General features: G+C 34.3%; 2 protein-coding genes across 4 annotated transcripts in view; one reads left to right on the top strand and one right to left on the bottom strand.

Moving 5' to 3' along the window:
* LOC106712113 (rho GTPase-activating protein 7) overlaps window positions 1-12,428 on the top strand; it is a 197,526-nt gene extending 185,098 nt beyond the window's left edge. For all 3 annotated transcript variants that reach the window (XM_045682263.1, XM_045682264.1, XM_045682265.1), the window contains exons 5-21: window positions 144-286; window positions 5,234-5,846; window positions 5,938-6,080; window positions 7,514-7,654; window positions 7,822-7,931; window positions 8,021-8,188; window positions 8,333-8,445; window positions 8,648-8,763; window positions 8,881-9,008; window positions 9,248-9,351; window positions 9,430-9,557; window positions 9,672-9,831; window positions 10,091-10,185; window positions 11,008-11,145; window positions 11,419-11,559; window positions 11,631-11,867; window positions 12,179-12,428. In XM_045682263.1, coding sequence (XP_045538219.1) covers window positions 144-286; window positions 5,234-5,846; window positions 5,938-6,080; window positions 7,514-7,654; window positions 7,822-7,931; window positions 8,021-8,188; window positions 8,333-8,445; window positions 8,648-8,763; window positions 8,881-9,008; window positions 9,248-9,351; window positions 9,430-9,557; window positions 9,672-9,831; window positions 10,091-10,185; window positions 11,008-11,145; window positions 11,419-11,559; window positions 11,631-11,867; window positions 12,179-12,293 — 2,793 coding nt within the window. In that variant the 3' untranslated portion in view covers window positions 12,294-12,428. The remainder of the gene's footprint in view (window positions 1-143; window positions 287-5,233; window positions 5,847-5,937; window positions 6,081-7,513; window positions 7,655-7,821; window positions 7,932-8,020; window positions 8,189-8,332; window positions 8,446-8,647; window positions 8,764-8,880; window positions 9,009-9,247; window positions 9,352-9,429; window positions 9,558-9,671; window positions 9,832-10,090; window positions 10,186-11,007; window positions 11,146-11,418; window positions 11,560-11,630; window positions 11,868-12,178) is intronic.
* Window positions 12,429-15,287: 2,859 nt separating this feature from the next.
* On the bottom strand, window positions 15,288-18,830 carry LOC106712112 (UDP-glucosyltransferase 2-like). Its single transcript, XM_014504560.2, has 8 exons — window positions 18,602-18,830; window positions 18,448-18,529; window positions 18,125-18,317; window positions 17,763-17,876; window positions 17,226-17,433; window positions 16,466-16,685; window positions 15,862-16,081; window positions 15,288-15,583 (listed from the first exon to the last, which is right to left on the bottom strand). The coding sequence occupies exons 1-8, from the start codon at window positions 18,746-18,748 to the stop codon at window positions 15,343-15,345; spliced, it is 1,425 nt and encodes a 474-aa protein (XP_014360046.2). The 5' UTR covers window positions 18,749-18,830; the 3' UTR covers window positions 15,288-15,342.

The following is an 18,830-nucleotide window of genomic DNA, read 5'->3' as shown; positions in this document are numbered from 1 at the left end:
AGCTTAGTGACTTTTCATTCATCTCGACCAGTGTTTTGGTTCTCTGAGAGTCTTTTGTCGGTCTATTGTATTCGTTAAATTTTGGATGAATATCAAACTATGATGTCCATTTAAAATAAATTGTGGAAACTATTCTTATGCAGGTGATAGCAGCTCGTGCTTTAGCGGAACGAGAAGCAAGAGAAGCTAGGGGAGAAGTAGAAGATGACGAAGACGAGACCTTACCCACCATCAGGGTAGGCCTTGTTGATGCCGATGGACACTACACAGATGTGGAACCTGATCTGTAAGTAATAATTACATCTTAAGAATTAACAGAAACAAAAACAAATAAAACGTTTATTTTTAGTGCAATAGAAACTAAATTAAGAATAAGTTAAACTAGCAGTAAATTATTGCAGATAGATATTGCAGACGATAATAACTAGTAATTTCTAACATCGAAACATGAATACTTCTAAGATAATTGCTTTAAAATTGCATTAGCACTATAAAGGAGTTGTGCACCGAATGTGTAGTTTTTAATTTTGTTGATTCCTGACGTTAAAGGACCATACAGTTAATTAAAGTCTCAAGTTAGAGCTAACGCCGTCATTCTGTTCGTCTTAGAGGTTTTCTACTTTGTCTTAATTAAATTCTTTGTTAGAAATAAGATCATGTGAATTTTCTGTTACTGTATCAAGTTGATCGTGTTTAGGTTAAAATAATAATATCATTCATAGTAAACTTGTATTTCGGTTTAAAAAAAAACTTTCAAAACTCTTGAACGCCTAAAGAAAAGTTATATACATTTGGTAACTTTACGAAGTTCATCTTATAAAGATCAATATTAATTTTCTACATAATAGACACGAATAGATCAACGTAGCAAGATTGTTATTTGATATGGTTTCATATATCAAAGTCAGAGTTTCATAAACAAACAAACGCAAAAAAGCCAAGCGTCATTAAGATCGTTTGAAAATCAAATTTAAATTGAATACGAAACACTAAATCAATCAATGCCTGAATAAAAGAATTAATAAATTCTCAATACAAAGAGCCTAATCATTGGAGCCATCGTGTTAATGGACAAGCAACTGTTTGAATGCATCACGGATAATTGGCCAGTGATTGCGTAAGGGTCGATTGAAATGTTAGATACAAAAGACTGGATCTATCTTTAGCATCCAGTTTTAACTGACCCCCTATTGACCTCTGAATCTTGTTAGCGTTATAGCTTAAAGAATAATTCACTTATTACAAAGGTCAATTTAAAGTAGTTGTTTCAGTTATCTTGGCATAGTCGTCAGATTTGATGCTCCCATAGCTAACCATGAGACCATAGACGATCGTATTGTAATTATAGACAAGATGTCTGTCAAAATTAATTGTCCATGGTACACTCTTCCTACATCCCATTTTAAACGTCAGTCGTATAGGAGTTACATAAGTGGCATGTCGAAAGAGTACGCGTATCATCATTGCTTTATCAAATATAAAACAGTCATTTTTATTAATGCACTTGTGTTTTGACATCTGAATATTATTGGTTTTAATAAAGCCGTTTGCTTTTTATGTGTATTACATAGTTTTCTGTTAAGACTTTTGTAGCACAATTATGCGAGATCGCGTCGTAGTTAATTTTCAAAAAGCACAAACCGATAAACATAAAAAATACACAAGTACTTTATCGTAGTTAAATAAATCCGTCATAAATGCCGTGAAGAAATGTCTTGTTAAATAGCTTCTTGTTAACATTATTTCTGTTTACTACTAGTTATTATACAAATAATAACGATACTGTATCTTAACTTCAACAACATAAGATTTAAATTCGACCACACTCTATCGATTATCCAAGGCACGGAATTCGTGACTGCGTAAGGCTCATCATTGGAACCAACACAATGAGTGTAATTAACTTGCCCGCCTGTTTGTTCTACATACAATTCGGGTACTTAGCCCTTCACCTATCACGTTTCCATTTGGGATTGCCAAACCGAAGGAAATCGTAATGATAGTTGGACAGAAAGTGCGTGGTCGACTGACAGCGGACTTTAGGACGGTTTATTTATATTTTTTTAACTATTCCAAAATATTACACTCACATTTTATTGTCACATAAGAAAGATTAATGTTATTACTTACCCTTTTTCATAAAGGGTGTAAGGCAGCGGGCACAGAATTTGCGACAAGCGGGAGCGACGCGAAAGCGGAGCGGTGCGATGTAATCAGTTGTATTACTCCATACCGCTCGATTAGTGCGCATCGCTGTATTGTGCTTTAGTTTTGATTCCATCGCCTTACACCGCCCGTCGCGACGTCCCGCTCATCGCAAATTTCATACTCGCGGCTTTAAATAAAACGATCGCAAAAATAAAACAAGTCAAAGATCTTTCAAATACATGACAGGAATAACTTATAACTTCGTGTAAAACGCTTAAACTGTAACCACACTTTATGATAATATACATTTCGTGTGTCTAATGACCCATATGAAAGATCATCTGATTTGTGAAGCAGAAAGCTTTGAAGGGAAATTGAAGCGTTAATTGATTTAAACTTTTACGTCAAATATACTTTGCATAATAGTTAAAGAACGATAGCAAACTCATACCTGTGAACCAGAGAGGTAGAGATAACGGATTTCAATTTGGCCCGGTTCTGGCACATCTCGCTTGCCTCTTCCATCTGCATGCATGCGTCATATGCTTGTCGGTTATAGCTTCATTTGTAGAACTACTTCTTACATACAAGTAAAAGACCTGAAGAGTTATTATGCTTCTGCATTACTACTAAAATGCATTTTTTTGAATTCTAATCATCTTCGCCATTATTTCTTGTTGATATAAATGTCGATAGGTAGCGAATAATTTAACATTTAAATATTTGTCTTGGGTAAATAAATAAATAATTTATTCTTGGTATTTTAAGGGTCCATTACGAAACCTAATAGATATGTTATTTAATTACATTCTGAGTACCGTAATAAAGTTGTGGTTAACAATTTATCTTGGTTGGTACTAAATTATACTTTTACCGCTTTAAATATTGTATAATTTATTCCTTATCTGTTTCAATTTAAACACTTAACTAATAAAGTGTTATCAGCTAAGGTTAAGAAACTACTAAGACAAGTGAGTTAAAAGAGTGTGTTAGAATTTTGTATCTCAATTAATTGAACAAAATGTTGAAACGAAAATTCTCAGCACTTTTTCATTAGTATATCTCTCTGTATCGATGGCTCCTGTGAATAAGGGCCAGTGTGAATTGATAACTTTACAGGAGAGGCTCTCAAAGTTTCAACAATATAGGAAAATGTGTCACATAGGCCCTTTTAGTTTAGCAAAAAAAAAACGGTTTACACCTGTAAATGTGTATTTGTGTTTAGAGCATGTTGTTAAATAAATAAAGAGGTAGCTTTTAACATAAAAAAGTAAAAATAATCAATTTGTTACTTTGGTCCTTATACATAAGACCCATCGATATATATCTGTACAAGTAATAAAACTGTAGTGACTAAAAAAATCATGTTTCGTGAACATCATGTAGTGTGTTTCTTGAAATGGTAAACCAGTTTTTTTTTAATTTTTGTCTGTTTATCTGTCTGTAAATAAACGTTTGTTCCGGCTAATTTTCGAAACGGTATGGCAGGACCCTAACAGATTTTGTCGAGACTTACTGGAAGGTAGCTTTGTGTGCGGGTGTAACAATTTTTTAATCTGCGCTGATGAAGTCGCGAGTAATCTAAATCTAAATATTTTACACATAAGTAATAAAATAAATAATAATAAATTTTACACATTAAATATATGAAATAATTATCTGTCGGCCGTAACTATGTCGGCGAGTAATAAAAAGAAACTAAGTTTGCCTATGTGTTCTACCAGACTATATTCTACATCCATGCCAAATTTCATCCAGATCCGTTGAAGCGTTCTGTTGAGACTTTCAAACCAACATCTTTCCATACATCTGTTCAAACAGTCGCATTTATAATATCAGTAACAGTAATACGTAATACATTACAAACAATATTACGATTTCTTTCCAAAACCATAATTAATAATGTCATTCATCGGTCCATCCGTCCAAACCTTTATTTTGTTATATGTATTTCTGTTATTATTCTTTGAGATACGCTCAAGACACCGTAAGCTCGGTCGTAGATCCAACTTGAGATGGGGGATTTACTCAATATGGGACATACTAAAATAACATATCTATGTTATTTGTTTATGTTAGGTATTTTATATAATATGGAAATGGAAAATTATTACAATCACACTATCTTATTTTACAAAAATGTATACTAATGGAAAATTAAGGAACTAAATAGTAGCGTCCCCACCGAGGGGCTAGGAGCCTACCGTAATTTAAGGGTGACCAGGCCAAAGTCAACCACGCTGGCCCAGTGCGGGTTGGTTGACTTCACACATATCTTTTGTATTTCTTCTCAGATATGTGCAGGTTGCATCACGAGGTTTTCCGTCACTGTAAGAACTGTAAAATAAATGTATAAGTAAATCGGTAAATAACACATTGGTACTTGGCGCGATTCGAACCCAGGACCTGCAGATTGCAAGTCAAGTGCTTAACCGACGCTTCACATCATAGAGAATGTCACGAGGAAAGAATGGCACTTGACAAAAAAAAATGGTACAAAGAGATGGAATGCGTGAAACGGGTTATGATGAAGGAGTGACTACCGAAATGGCTGATTCCTTTTACCTTGCTGTATAACAATAAATATAATTATAGCAATACCTTCTAGGTTTCATATTTGAAATGTTTTAAAGTTGGGATGGTAAAATTTTTCATTCGCCATTGTTTTGTTGGAACTAAAATTGAACTGTCGCAAACTAAACTTAGCTGTAAACTATTAAACTTTAAAGCAGTTTTAGCAAGTTTTGCATAACTTTAAAAAGACACGAGACATTTCTGTAGTTTTATATTTTATATTAAATATATTTTAAAAAGGAAGATCATATTATCTAAATATTACAAAATCATTCAAAGTTGGGAATAAAATTACTTTATAAAGTGGCAGAAAATCGAATTATAACCTCGAAGATGTCTATCTCCATTACTCGTCACAAAAATAATCAGACACACTCCCCTAACACAAGTATATAGGTTACATTTCGTCACAATTCGACTTTTATATGTTTATTTTATTTACAAGTCGTAAGCATATAAAATCTCTGAACAAAATTGATGCTCTAATATCCTGTTATTAAAATTGTTACAGATTAACCGTACCCGGTCAAACAATGATACAGTTACCAAGTGACAAAGAAGACGAAGAAGATACGGGCACGAGGTTTAGACGAACAGGTTCAGAGAGACTTCGAGATGGGGCGAAAGCCTTGCTAAGGAGAGTTGAATCTCTTAAAACGCGGCGAAGAAAGCGGCAGAATCGAACTGAAGTGATAGTTTCTTCTCCCCACTTTTTAGATGTACAACAAGACAGATATCCCGATCTCAATTACATAGATATGACTCCTACATCACCCACTCAATTCCCATTTCCTGATTTTCATAGTTCACCTACTCATTCTCCCGCGATTAGAACCCAACCCCCTTCTCCTATGACTATCATGCCCCCGTCCCCCATAGCACCTCTAGAACAGTCTTTTGTTCTCCATCCACCTTTCGGTGACGATAGTTCTAGTTACGCATCTGATGGAAGCATGGGTTCAAGCAACAAGAGTTCTAAATCGAAATTAGGGAGAGCGAAAAGAATCTTCCATAGAGGGTTGAGGAGTGATGATTCGAGTGCACTGAGTGACTCAGAATGCCAGCCGGCTAGTTGGAGACACAATTACTATAAGGAGCTCAATGCTCATCATCATAATACAGAAGTTAGTGATTGTTGATTTTTTTTTTCATATGATATCATTAACAAGACTTGGTAACTTACTTAATTAAGACTATGTGACTATGTTATTTCAGGTATATGTGGAGCCTCCATCACCGGTGGATCTGAAGCCGGACCCGGCAGTACTACGTGAGGTGCAGCAGTCTCCCGCCCACACGCCGCACCGCCGCCAGGCCATTAGAACCAGCTCGCTCAACTTGGGCAAGGAGGCACATAAGTATGTGGATTCAACACAATCCTTTTTTCCGAATTCTCATTATTATGGTTTACGATTTGTAAACTGAACTGAAGACTCACACTATCAGGTTGATGTTACTATAGTGATCTTTAAAACGGTTTAGCGACAAATAGGTATAATTCAGATGTTTAAATACAATGTTGTGAAATTAGTATATATTGTAGACAGGTTCATAATATGTGTGTCAACATGACCGACCTAAATGCAAGTTCGTTGGATAGGATTAGCCGGCCAGCGTTATCAAGTGAACCATGCGTTCGCCCAACGCGATAAGCCTGTCACTTACGGCCACTGACTTATTGCTTCAAACCTAAATTGAATAATTGTCTACGCACTGATTAATATTTGAACCTCGTCATATTGTTTTACACCATAGTTGGGTTAGATTTTGGTATTGTTAACGTATAATTCAACTACGTTTAACCCTTTTGCTGATTTTAATCCATTATCCTTACTGAAATTTATTACCTACTAGCTGTCGTAGCCTATGCGTTCTTCCAGACTATGTTCTATGCCAAATTTCATCGAGATACGTTGAGCCGTTCTCGAGATACCTTCAAACAAACATCCATCTATCCATCCATCCATCCAAACATTCCCGTTTATAATCTTAGTAAGAAGTAAGATATATTGATGTTGGTGAAGATGGAAGCAAGAAAACCGATAACCACCAATTTGATTTTGGCAAATTGAGGTCTGAAGCACAATCGCTGATTTGAAGTAGACCAATCGGTAGGCCAATATGCTTGAATTTTTGTACATTGACAGTTACTAAGAGTGAATAATAGTCTCAGCGGCCAGTTTTCATTACACAAAATGAATATATTTCAAACATAATGGACTTACGGAGCGCGAGGAATAAGTAACTTATGGTAATGACCCAGCTCCGACATTCTACTAATGTTACTCGTTTGTTTGTCATTGTATTATACTGCGGTAGGTATACCGATTGAGGCTCCGTTAAAGTGTTGTGTGAAATATATGAAGAGATAAACCCGAGTACAAGCTAATATTGGTACAGGTTAAACATATAAGAAATGATTAATGTAGCTAATTGTCGCACATTGAAAGTATGAATGAAAGAAAATTGGGGAAAAGTTTTTATGGCCCGAGATGGTCGCCAGAGGAATAGGAAGACTATTGAAAGTGATGATTATGTTGCTTTTTACACTATGAATTATTTATATACATCCTGAAAATATGAAAATATTCACACTGTTTATTACAATGTTTTTCTTTTAGAACTTGCAAGACTTAAAAGTTACCAAAAAGATCGGAACTAGTTCGGATTTCGCATAGAACTATTAGAAGTAGTTTTATAACAATATTTACAAGTGTAACAAAAATTATGTGATGCTTATGCTTAGTTTATTTACAAATGTTATAAAAACTCTAAAATATAATTGTTCCAGATTTCGCGATAGGAGTCTCAAAAGAGATAAATCTGCTTCAAGAAGTTCAGAGCTGGACAGTAGCCCCAACTCCGCAGGTTCCAGGTCACACGACGGTGATCAAGATGACGATGATGACAGTCTGGATCTGAAGACGAAAAAGTAATATTGTTCAAATTAAGAACAAAAAAATGTTAAAATTCTTTAATTCAAAGTATTGTAAAACTTACAAAAAAAAAACTGCAAAACTATCAAACTGACGTCATAATGGATAATGAAAGTGTTTGAGTCCACTTAAATGCAGACTTATCGTTCATTTTTTTCGACAGAAATAACATACAAAGGTGGTATTCGTTCAGAACGAGTACTCTCAATGGAGGTCCTAAGGCAAACAATACTCTTCAGCCAGCAACAAATCTGAAAGATCCAGAAACATACCGTGAGTTTAATTTTTAATTAATTACATATGAACAAGTATTCTATCAGTGGTAACTCACTTTAACAAATAACTATGTTGAACTCATTTAGTTTCGCGACCTATGTCTTCACTCTCTTGCGGACAGCTGCACATTCTGAGAAAGTTAGCGCTACTGCGTCTGACCGCCTGTATGGAGCGGTATTGCCCTTCGCACAAATCTGGTTGGAACTGGGAACTGCCCAAGTTGATAAGAAAAATCAAGACGCCTGATTATAAAGGTAAATTATTCACATTTGAAACGTATATAATTTTATTTCAACAAAATTACTAAATACTCGCTTTTATAGATTAATCCCGTTCAAGAACATAATTTTCGATTACTTTTGTTACAATTTTAAATTTTATCATTATCTTATTTGCAGACAAAACTGTGTTCGGAGTACCGCTAACTGTGTCACTGCAAAGGACGGGTCATTCGTTGCCAAAGCCTATCCAGTGTGCACTCAATTGGCTCAAAACGAATGCGTTGGATCAGGTGAATATTCATTTTTAACATTTTATTCTAGCAATTTCTTTCCTGAAAAGACTAAATACATGTTTTTATCACTCACAGCAGGAATCACAGATACGCAGATTTACATAAGACGTGTTACTTCGACTAAATTTAGACTAAATATAGTGCACGTTTGTTAAATTGCACAAAGGATTTATAAGCTTATTGTACATTGTTGTTGTAGATGGGTATATTCCGCAAAGCAGGCGTGAAGTCGCGGATAGCCAAGTTGCGTGCTATGGTGGAGGCGGCGGGGGCAGCCAATGCTGCATTTGCTAGTGAGAATATTAACGTAGAAAGGTAAATTGATAGTTGATAAACTTAATTGTAAAATCTTATGTTTTACATTCACATAATTTTGAAATAATTATATGAGTAAGAAAAACAGTTGTAAATAGCACGGTATTTTTGCGGTAGGTGTAGCCTGAATTTCGACGGTGCCCAGGCGCACGATGTCGCCGACTTGGTCAAGCAGTACTTCAGAGAGCTACCCGACGCGCTCCTCACAAATAAACTCAGCGAGACATTCATCGCGATATTCCAACGTAAGTAAAATGTTTTTTATTTTACCTAGTCGGCCAATGCGCACTTAGCAGACACTCCTGCATGTGGTGTTGGTATATGGTCGTCTTGTTGACGCCATCTTCCCTCTACGCCTCCCCATACGCCTACGTTGATGTCTTCGTCGGTATCTTCATGACGTTACGTCACGTCTCCGCGTCTTACCTATTCTAACATCATTTGTTCTTATGGAAATATTTAAGTATAAAATAATTTATTTCAGATGTCCCCGAGCCATTAAGGCCGGACGCTGTGCAGTGCGCGTTACTGCTGTTACCAGAAGAACATTTGGAAGCTTTGCACTCTCTTTTAATATTCCTTTCTGAGGTACGTCGATCTAAATTTTCATATAAATAAATGTTATTTATTTGGACTGTTTTAATATATTCTTCATTTATTTTCCAGGTGGCGGAACATTCAGCTGTGAATCAAATGACAGCATCAAACTTAGCGGTATGCCTGGCGCCTACTTTACTCAGGCTGCATCACGCGCCGCCCCACACCGGAAGCACTAAGGAAGGAAATTCAAACAGGTTGGAAAAACAAATCAGTTAACTTTGAGAAAACAAACAGTTAACTGTAAACCTCAAATTTTATCTGTGACTTTTATGTGAGGTGAAGTTTATTGTGATTTGTATCTTATTCAGGATGATAATCGAGAGCGTGGCGGACCAGCGTCAGATCAGCGAGAGCCGTGCGGCGCACGCATGCCTGCTTCTTCTGATCGCGCGTCACCATCAGCTATTCCTGGCACCTGCAGACATGCTCGCTCGCTGCAAGTTTAACTACTTCGAGGAGAGCGTGCCGGTAAAAACTCATAGAAAAAAAAATGTCAACTACCATCCACATAAGCCAGTTTTAATGCTTAATTCCTCTAAATTTTAATGCATCAAAGTAAGGGTAAAAGATAAAAAGAGTAATTGGTATGAAGGAGGCTATAATTAAACTTGCGTTACTCCAATTATCATCAGATTGAATAGCAAAACTTTAAATAGCTCTAATTCAAGAAACTCCTTTGTCAGGTCGAAATTATTGTGAGTTGATTCGATGCGTGTTGTAATTGTAGGTCGCATTAGAAGAACTAGGAGCAGATTTTAACCAAGACTGGAAAGGATTTCAACAAGCCTGTATCAAGGCATTGCTCAAAGAAGCCAAAGAAAAGTAAGTATTCTCTGTACTCTTTTAGAATCTGCGTAGTCTACTTTGTTATCTAAAATTATAGTAACAACGTAAACAAGAATGAACAGAACATTTTTATAAGAAGTATCTCTTAACATGTTATTGCTACTTGACTGAATTTCTTTAACTTCTAGAAAATCTAACTATTTTCGTGCTTTTTTAGAGTCAGTGGGCGATCGGCAAAGAGGTGAGATTTGGGTGTTAGAGCGATGTTTTCCCCTTGCATATATCGGTGTGCAATGTCGGTTTTTTATTGAATTTCCAATGCTGCACTTTTGTAATATGTGCTTTTTTGTTTCATTGTGCTATAATAAGTTAAAATAATTGTAAAATGTACGTTTGGTTTGGTAATTTCTGAACAAATATTTAAAGATTAAAATATGCAAAAATTTTTATTTTCAATAAAAAACTGATTATTAACCTTAGAGGATTAATTGTTTTGGTAGACGTAATGTGTATTAAGTGTGTTAGTATTGACAACATATAAAATATTAATAAAAATTGTAAATAATGGGAAAAAGATATGAAGTTTTTGTGTCAAATTGAAAAATAAAGGATATGTTTCTAACCAACCATAAAATTAAAGTTTGTGAATTTAGAAAATACTTTAAAATGTCAATTACTAAAAGTACAAATTATTAAAAGGATTCCTTAATAATTAAAAACATTGTTACTTTACTGGTGTTAAATGTTATTTTCCATTTTTCTTTCTGCGTTCCCTTTCTCAATGTACCGTTCGATGTGATAAAATTCAATATTTTAAATTCAACATTATGCTTGTGCTAATAGAGTGTAAATTGTCAGGAGTAGAGGCTGGATGTCGGTTTCGGGCGCGGCAGGCCACGTGGAGCTCTGCTGCAAGAAGGTGGGTGACGGGCACCCGCTGCGGCTTTGGCGCGCCACCACCGACGTCGAAGCGCCGCCGCAGGAGGTCATGCAGAGGTCAGTCTACTTTTCTTTCATTTCATCATTATCAGATTGACTAGTTGTTCGTGAGCTCCGATAGAGAGTTAATGACGAAAGATTATAGTCGACCCATGCTACATTATTTTGTCACCAACGCGCCGATGCCCCGCGGACGCTGAGGCGTGACGCCGTCGTAAGTTCAATAAAGCGTGATGTGTCTCGTATCTCTGATGTATTCTGGTCAGGTCTGTTCTTACGATCGAGTAATAAGTATCTTTTGAAACTTAATTGAAATTGATAACTACACAGAATCCTCCGCGAGCGGCATATATGGGATGACACCTTGGTAAAATGGCGAGTAGTTGAGAAGTTGGGAACCAATGCTGAAGTGTTCCAGTACATTACAGCTTCTAGCATCAATTTACCTCCGAGGGACTATTGCGTATTAAGGTGGGATTCTTTCAACTTCTATTTTTTATCACGTTGGCTTTCATCTATTATAACGTCGTGTTTGTGATTAGGTCGTGGCAGCAGGGCGGTGGCAGTGGTGGCGGCGGATGGTGCGCGGTGGCGGAGACGTCGGTGGCGCACGCAGGTGCAGTTCCGGGTGCGCCGAGTGTACCTGGTGCAACGGGCGCGGCAGGCGCGGTCAGCGTGGCGAGCGGCGCGCGCGGTGTCGTATTGGCTTCACGTTACCTCGCCCAACCTGCAGGAAAAGGCCGCAGCAGGCTAGTGCATCTCGCACGAGTCGATACAATGTTAGTTGTTTTACTTTTTGTTCCTAAAATTCCAACGTGAAAGTTAAAATCTATTGTCAAACTAATTAATTATATAAAATACACCAATTTTTTTTTAACACTAACGTGGATGTGTACGTTTAATACATTAATAATCGTTGTGTAATAATGACTTATGACGCCGACAACTTTGTTATTCTATTATTCCATGTGCGGAATATATACAATACACAGTGTTTACTTAAATACACAAAATAAACAATAAATTACATCATTTTCATAAAAATCGTATTATATTTTACTTATTTAATCTGTTTTGTGAATAATTCCAGGGGTCGCACACCCGAGTGGTACAACAAATGCTACGGCCACATCTGCGCATTGTACCTGGCGAGGATCAGGGCTTCCTTCAAGCACAACACAGAAGGTCCGGAGTCGAACGTATGATCCAAACATTCCACTTAAGCTGTGTTTATATTACACCGCTTAAGTACGACGGATAAACGTCAAAGTTTTTATCTTGAATGTCAACATCGATATGTTGGATAATCACCAAAATAATCCACTAATATTCTTAATGTACTGTCGTAAATGGATTCATTGTTGACATGATGTTGACATTATGTTCAAGGTATTGAAATAAGATATAGAGATATAAATGTAAAAATGTATGGTATTCCTATGTGAAAATTTATGCTTTGACATCTGGAGACGAGACCAACTCGTTCTTTACCATACATATATACATATTGTAAAAGCGAAATGTTTATTGATAACAAATGCATAATTGAATACTTATTAGATTTAAAATTCACTACCTACCTCTATAATTAAAGGTTTATTATATCCTATTATTACATCCCTAGTGGGGTCTACCAAAAAACCTGACTGCTTTTATTGTAAAGTTAGTATGTTAGGTTAGTTTATATTAAAAAAAATATTTAGACCCTTTCAAGGTGCACTCTGGATTAATAACATCACAATATATAATTTTTAATGTGATATATATTTTGTCTTTAAGATTAAAAAAAATGTAATCTCATTTTGGCGCAAACTTACCACAGATTATAAAGTTATCATAACATATCACTAGTCATATTTGTATATGAATGTATTTTTTTTTTCAGTAAAGCACATAATACCTGTACCTGTCCTGTGTTCAGGAATATAAAAATAGTATTATAATTTAGAATATTATTACAAAGGTCATGTTAAGACCTAGATTTAACGTTTTTCTGTTATCCCAAAAGACTCAAGTTTCCAAAGTTTTGTAAAATGTTGGCCATTTGTAAGGAAATTGGCTAATTAATTATTGACAATTTGAACTAATCTTTTGGTACAGTTTGTAAATTAAATTATTTACAATTTATGCAATAGTAAAATTAATTTTACGTTGGGCACTTTGTGGGTCGTGAATTGCAAATATTTGTAAAGTTAGTTGGTAATTGTAAGTTTTTTTTTTTTTGTAAAAAGTCTGATTTGTAAATATTTAGTTTGTAATTTTCATTAATAAAATATATTGTTCAATTTTATTATAGTTATATTAGCGATTTTATGTGAAGTGTTCTTAGTACATGGTACGAAAGGTTAGAAAGTCCTAGAACACTTCATATAAAAAATAAAATTAAAAATTCAATTCCTCTTTGGAAAATCAATTTTAAGCCAAATATCACAAAAAATATTATTGTATTGGAATAATTGTAAATAGAATAAAAAAATATGATATTTTATGGAGAAATTGTAATCTCATATTTATGTGTTGGTAGTTACCTGAGATATCACAAATGTAAGTAACTTTGGTGCAGATTTACTAACTAGTTCGCCGATTTGCGGATCAAAAATGGGCTAAGAGGCAAAGGTGCCTCTAAAGTTATCAGATTCATTCCTTCGATATTTTTACAGTAGACTATGTTCTTTTTAATAATTACCATATTAAGCCCCCTCTAGCTTGGACCCTGATAAATTTGGATCCGTTAATAGTTTACCTACTAAAATATTTTGGGCCTAATACATTTGGCTCTAGTTTATTCACAAAAATCCGGATAAAAACGCTATATAATAAGTAGTGCGTTATAAAATATAAAATTTATATACTACGATATACAAAGTTTTTTTGTAATTACAAGAAAAAAATACAGCATTACCTGTTGTCGATACTGATTAAAAAAAATACAAATAAATATCGGAAAATTATTCTCATAAGTATTTTTGAAAAGAATAATGAAAAAAGTTATATTATATTCTACATTACATATTTTTTCTTGTAATTATCAAATAAACGATTATAATATTTTGAACCCAAGCTGAGAAATTATGGTTCCCAAAATGGGCATTTGCAATACTCAAAAATTCAATGCATAAAATATAGATGTTAAAAAATACGTTCTATAAACGTACATTTTATATTAATTAATTTAAAATATATTAATGAGATCTATTTAAGATTTTTTAAAATACATATATCACAAAATTTATAAATAATAGCCATTCCAATGTTGAATATTTTCTTGAAATTATATAAAAAAAAAATAATACGAATAATGTTCAACATATAATACTAATAATAAATCAGTATTTTGAATTTTGACTTTAATAAATATAAATGTTTGTAATTCAATGCACATCATATTTAAATATACTGGTATTTATGCGTAGATAATAAAATATTCACCTTTAATACTCCGTAATGTCTGTTATATTGTTTAAAGTAACTAAACTAATGCATTGTGATTTTATTCTCTATAATATGGACCATTATAAGTGATGAATCTTAGCTTTTCTATTATTTAAATACCCAAACTGAATCTAACCCATCTTATCTATCTATATATATAAAGGAAAGTCGTGTTAGTTACACTATTTATAACTCAAGACCGGCTGAATCGATTTGACTGAAAATTGGTGGGCAGGTAGCTTAGAACCAGGAAACGGACATAGGATAATTTTTAACCCCGTTTTCTATTTTTTATTCCGCGCGGACGGAGTCGCGGGTAAAAGCTAGTTTAAAATTTAGTATAAGATTTTCTTAACCAAACCGTTTAGTAAAGTATAAAGTAGGTAATAATTTACAATAATTATAATCTATATTAATATTCTAAAGAAGATAAATTTGATTGTTTCCATTGAATGAGCTCTGAAACTACTGATCGATTTGAAAAAATTATTTCATTGTTGGCAAGCTATATTATCCTATAGTGACATAGGATATATTACTAGATTAAATAGTTAGATTTTTTAAATTCCACGCTAGCAGCTTACAAAGAAAACGCTACTGATTAACTTAAACTTAGTCCGATAAACTTACCTGATCCGGCGAAGGTGACTCTTTTAAAAAAAACAATTCAGGTTTTAGCAACATTTTTTACTCTGATATAAGATCCAAATTCAGATTATTTTCACTTTGTTAATCAAAATAGTACTTCATAGTCATATATACATACCAAAAAATTACTTGACAATCGAAAAAAAGAATTATCTTTTCATGTTTAGTTAACTCTTAAAGTATTTTATACTTTTGGGAGCCTTCAATAATTTGTTTTCCAAAGATTGTGGATAAAATTAGCAGAATGACAAGAATTGAAACAAATATTTCCTTAAACACAGCTGCTCGACCTGGTTTAAGTAATTCAGGAACTCCAGAACGAATAGTCTGGTTGACCCGGTGCAATAATTCTTCTTTAGGTGACATTGTCCGGTTGTGGAACGACTTTGACACTTTTCTAATGTTTTGACGATAGCTGGAAATATAAATATAGTTAGATCACGCGAGTACACATTAAAATTGGAACAGAAACAATACAAGGAAACAAACCAATATCAGGTGAGTTTTGACCATATTAAAATCTGATCCTCGATTCACACCTAACCTCAATATGCATAGCCCAAATATGCACCATACGAGCCTTAAGAGATGGAATCCAAATTTACAATATTTACCCTCAGGCTACAATCATTAGGAAGTAGGCATAAACGTAGAAGCGTTATGATGTACGCAAGCAAATGATTTTATCCTTACCTTGGAGTACTAAGCATTTCAACGATAGCATTTTTAATATCTCTCGCCAAAAATCCAGAAACATTAACTTTAATTGAAATTCCTTTCATCACTGAACTTTCAACGTTAGCAAATTGATCACCATAAACAGGAATACCTATTGTCGGTACACCAAAGTGAACGGATTCGATTTTAGAAATTACACCACCATGTGTTATAAATAAAATGCAGTTGGGATGAGCTGAAATAGAATTTATAATTTACTCTATTAACTAATGGTAAAGATAAATTGATAGAAAAATGAAAAAAATGATGACAGGACCGGTGGTCAAGGGTGGGAGTATCCCGGATACGGGTTGCACAGGACCGATCATCGTTGGGATCTTTAGAGGAGGCCTATGCCCAGCAATGGGTGTTATGAGGCTGAATAGAAAGATAGTTAGAAAGATAAAATTCCAACACCTTATCTAAGAACAATATCCATCACGTAAAATCAATGGAATCATAAACATAAAACAATCTTTGTATTTTTCATCATGTGTATCATGTAATACTTAAAGTAGAAAATAAACTTTACATCTATATAAAGTACGTAAAAAGAGAATAATGTCATTGCGGTACTAACCTAAAATACTTTGTTGTGGTGCCCAATTAATAACATGGATATTACTGGGTAGACGTACAAAAGTTAGATCTAGATTCCATATAATTGTTTGTTTCAATTCACCAAACATATCAATCAAGTCATCCATTTGTTCTTCTGGTATATCATGACCATCCAAATATGATCCCAGACTAAAATAAATTACACCAAACTTCGCGTTATCCATAAGAATTTTCAAATCCTAGAAAGTAAAAAGTAATTATCGTTAAATAAATTTACAGTGAGAGGTCGGTGGCTTTGATAGATCCATTGTTCTTTATAAGGGCTTCAGCGCTTGACTTGTAATTTGCAGATCCTGGGTTCGAATTATACATGTACCCTAAGTTCTAACGGAGAAGGAAAACATCGTGATGTCTAGGGGTTAGTGATAAGTCAACTAACCCGCGTGTCAGCGTGGTTGAATATCGCCTAGATACCCCTAACTTAGGGTAGGCACCGATCCCCTCCCCTGAGCTGATAATGTTGAAATTTTCAATACAATGCCATCAAAACGTAAAGTAATTTTGCATAAGTTATTGCGCTCAATACAATTTAAGCTACGAGTGATGTAAGGACATATTCGTGGGCATATTCCTTCACCAGCTGTGGGTTCATATGACATGTAGTAGCTAACGATGAGAGGCCATAAAGTTGGAATCTTATAATACAAATATCTATGCGATGTATCGACTTTAAACGCTATTTTAGTCATAGAATATTTTATTATTACTGTATTACTTACATTAGGTAATGGTTTTATGTCTTCGTCAATGTGGTATCCGGCGACGGGTATGAATTTATCTGGCCAAACATCTGCTTTACTCAATCCCTGATGAGAATTCATAAATACCAAGGAAGCGACAGACATCATTTCTTCATAGGTGCGGAAAGATTTTCCTCTCAATGCCATAAGTGGACCAAATACCTTCTTGAACGCACCTCTTTCGTAACTAAAAGAATTCATACTTACACATTTATACACTCATAATGAATGAAATAATTACAAATACGACATTGAATAATTAAGTTATTTATGTTACAAGTTAAAATATTTTGACAATAATAGCACTACTTAAAGTTTACTAACGAATGCGAATGTTTACATGGATGGATGGATGTTTTTTAGGTATCTCCAAAATAGCTAAATGGATCTCGCTTAAATTCGTTATAGATGTAGAACATCGTCTGGTCTAGAAGAATACATAGGCTACTAATTTTTTTTTTTAACTCCGTGCAGAATGAGTTACGGGCGATAGCTATAAATAATATAATTTCATACATGTCCTTGACTAAATTGGGCGTGGTTGTGTCCTTGTCAATGGTCCGTAATAACATCCAATGTGGCTCCGTTGTGAAAAACCAAATAAATGGGCAGTCGTATAATGCTGCCAATCTGAAATATTTAATCAAGTATAATTAATATTCCATAGCTTTAATCGAATATAAAAAAAACTGTGACAATACGTAATGTAAATTCCTTTGTATCTCATTTTAAATTAACAATCACGTTTCACTCATCTTCAATATAATTATCAATGCTGGCTGTTAATAAATTAATTAAAAACAATATTACACAATGGATATGTAAAAGAATTCAGATAGATTTACCAGACATTAATAAATTCAGTATAAAATCCTTACCCAGTATACATGTCGTTGAATAGCCATTCAGATATTATTAAATCGAAGCGCTGTGTAGTGTCTGTCAGTAGTTTATCTGTATCACTGTGTTGCAAAACTTTAGTAAACATCTTAGTCACAAAGTGTGTGAAATGTCTATCGTTTTCAATTCCATTGGGAGAGTTTATAGCACTTTTTAAGTTTAGTCTATTACCTGCAAACAAAAAAAAATATTGTAACCTAGCAAAATAACATTAGAATCACATTTTCCTGATCCTAAATTAATTCTATTTCAGCAGTTGTTATAAGGATAGTTAATAAATATTTCACACAAAGCTACTTACCCACTTTAGTGTTAGAACTCACGTTAATTTGTCGAAGGTTAGGATGAAGTTTTTTGCGTGGAGTTACCGTAATGTGAGTCACCTTAAAACATATACGATAATTACATTTGGTTAGGCATAAAATACATTTAGAAGATAAATCTGTAAAAATCACCTCATAACCTGCTTCCAATAGTATATTCACCAGCGCGTGGTTCAATATATCGTGACTCTTGATAGCTACAGGCGACAAAACCAAGATTTTTTCCGCTGTACACAATGGTGACGTTAATGAAAAAATTAAGAAGCCCAATAACCACATCACTATGGCGATTTTAGTAATCTCTTTTATTAATTACTTATTCCACAACCAAATAAAATTAATAAAACCGTATAAATATAAC

The sequence above is a fragment of the Papilio machaon genome, chromosome 18, assembly GCF_912999745.1.
Source record: "Papilio machaon chromosome 18, ilPapMach1.1, whole genome shotgun sequence".
NCBI lineage: Eukaryota > Metazoa > Arthropoda > Insecta > Lepidoptera > Papilionidae > Papilio > Papilio machaon.
Note: the sequence above shows the minus strand (reverse complement) of the source record. Positions and strands in the feature narration are given on the sequence as shown.

What these genes read in the sequence shown, in the direction of transcription:
- LOC106712112 (XM_014504560.2), bottom strand. Translation starts at nt 18,748, where the DNA reads ATGTGGTTATTGGGCTTCTTAATTTTTTCATTAACGTCACCATTGTGT. An exon ending in GAGTTCTAACACTAAAGTGG is followed by an intron (nt 18,318 to 18,447) that starts GTAAGTAGCTTT and finishes TTTTGTTTGCAG; the next exon opens with GTAATAGACTAAACTTAAAA. An exon ending in ACCACAACAAAGTATTTTAG is followed by an intron (nt 16,082 to 16,465) that starts GTTAGTACCGCA and finishes ATTCTATTTCAG; the next exon opens with CTCATCCCAACTGCATTTTA.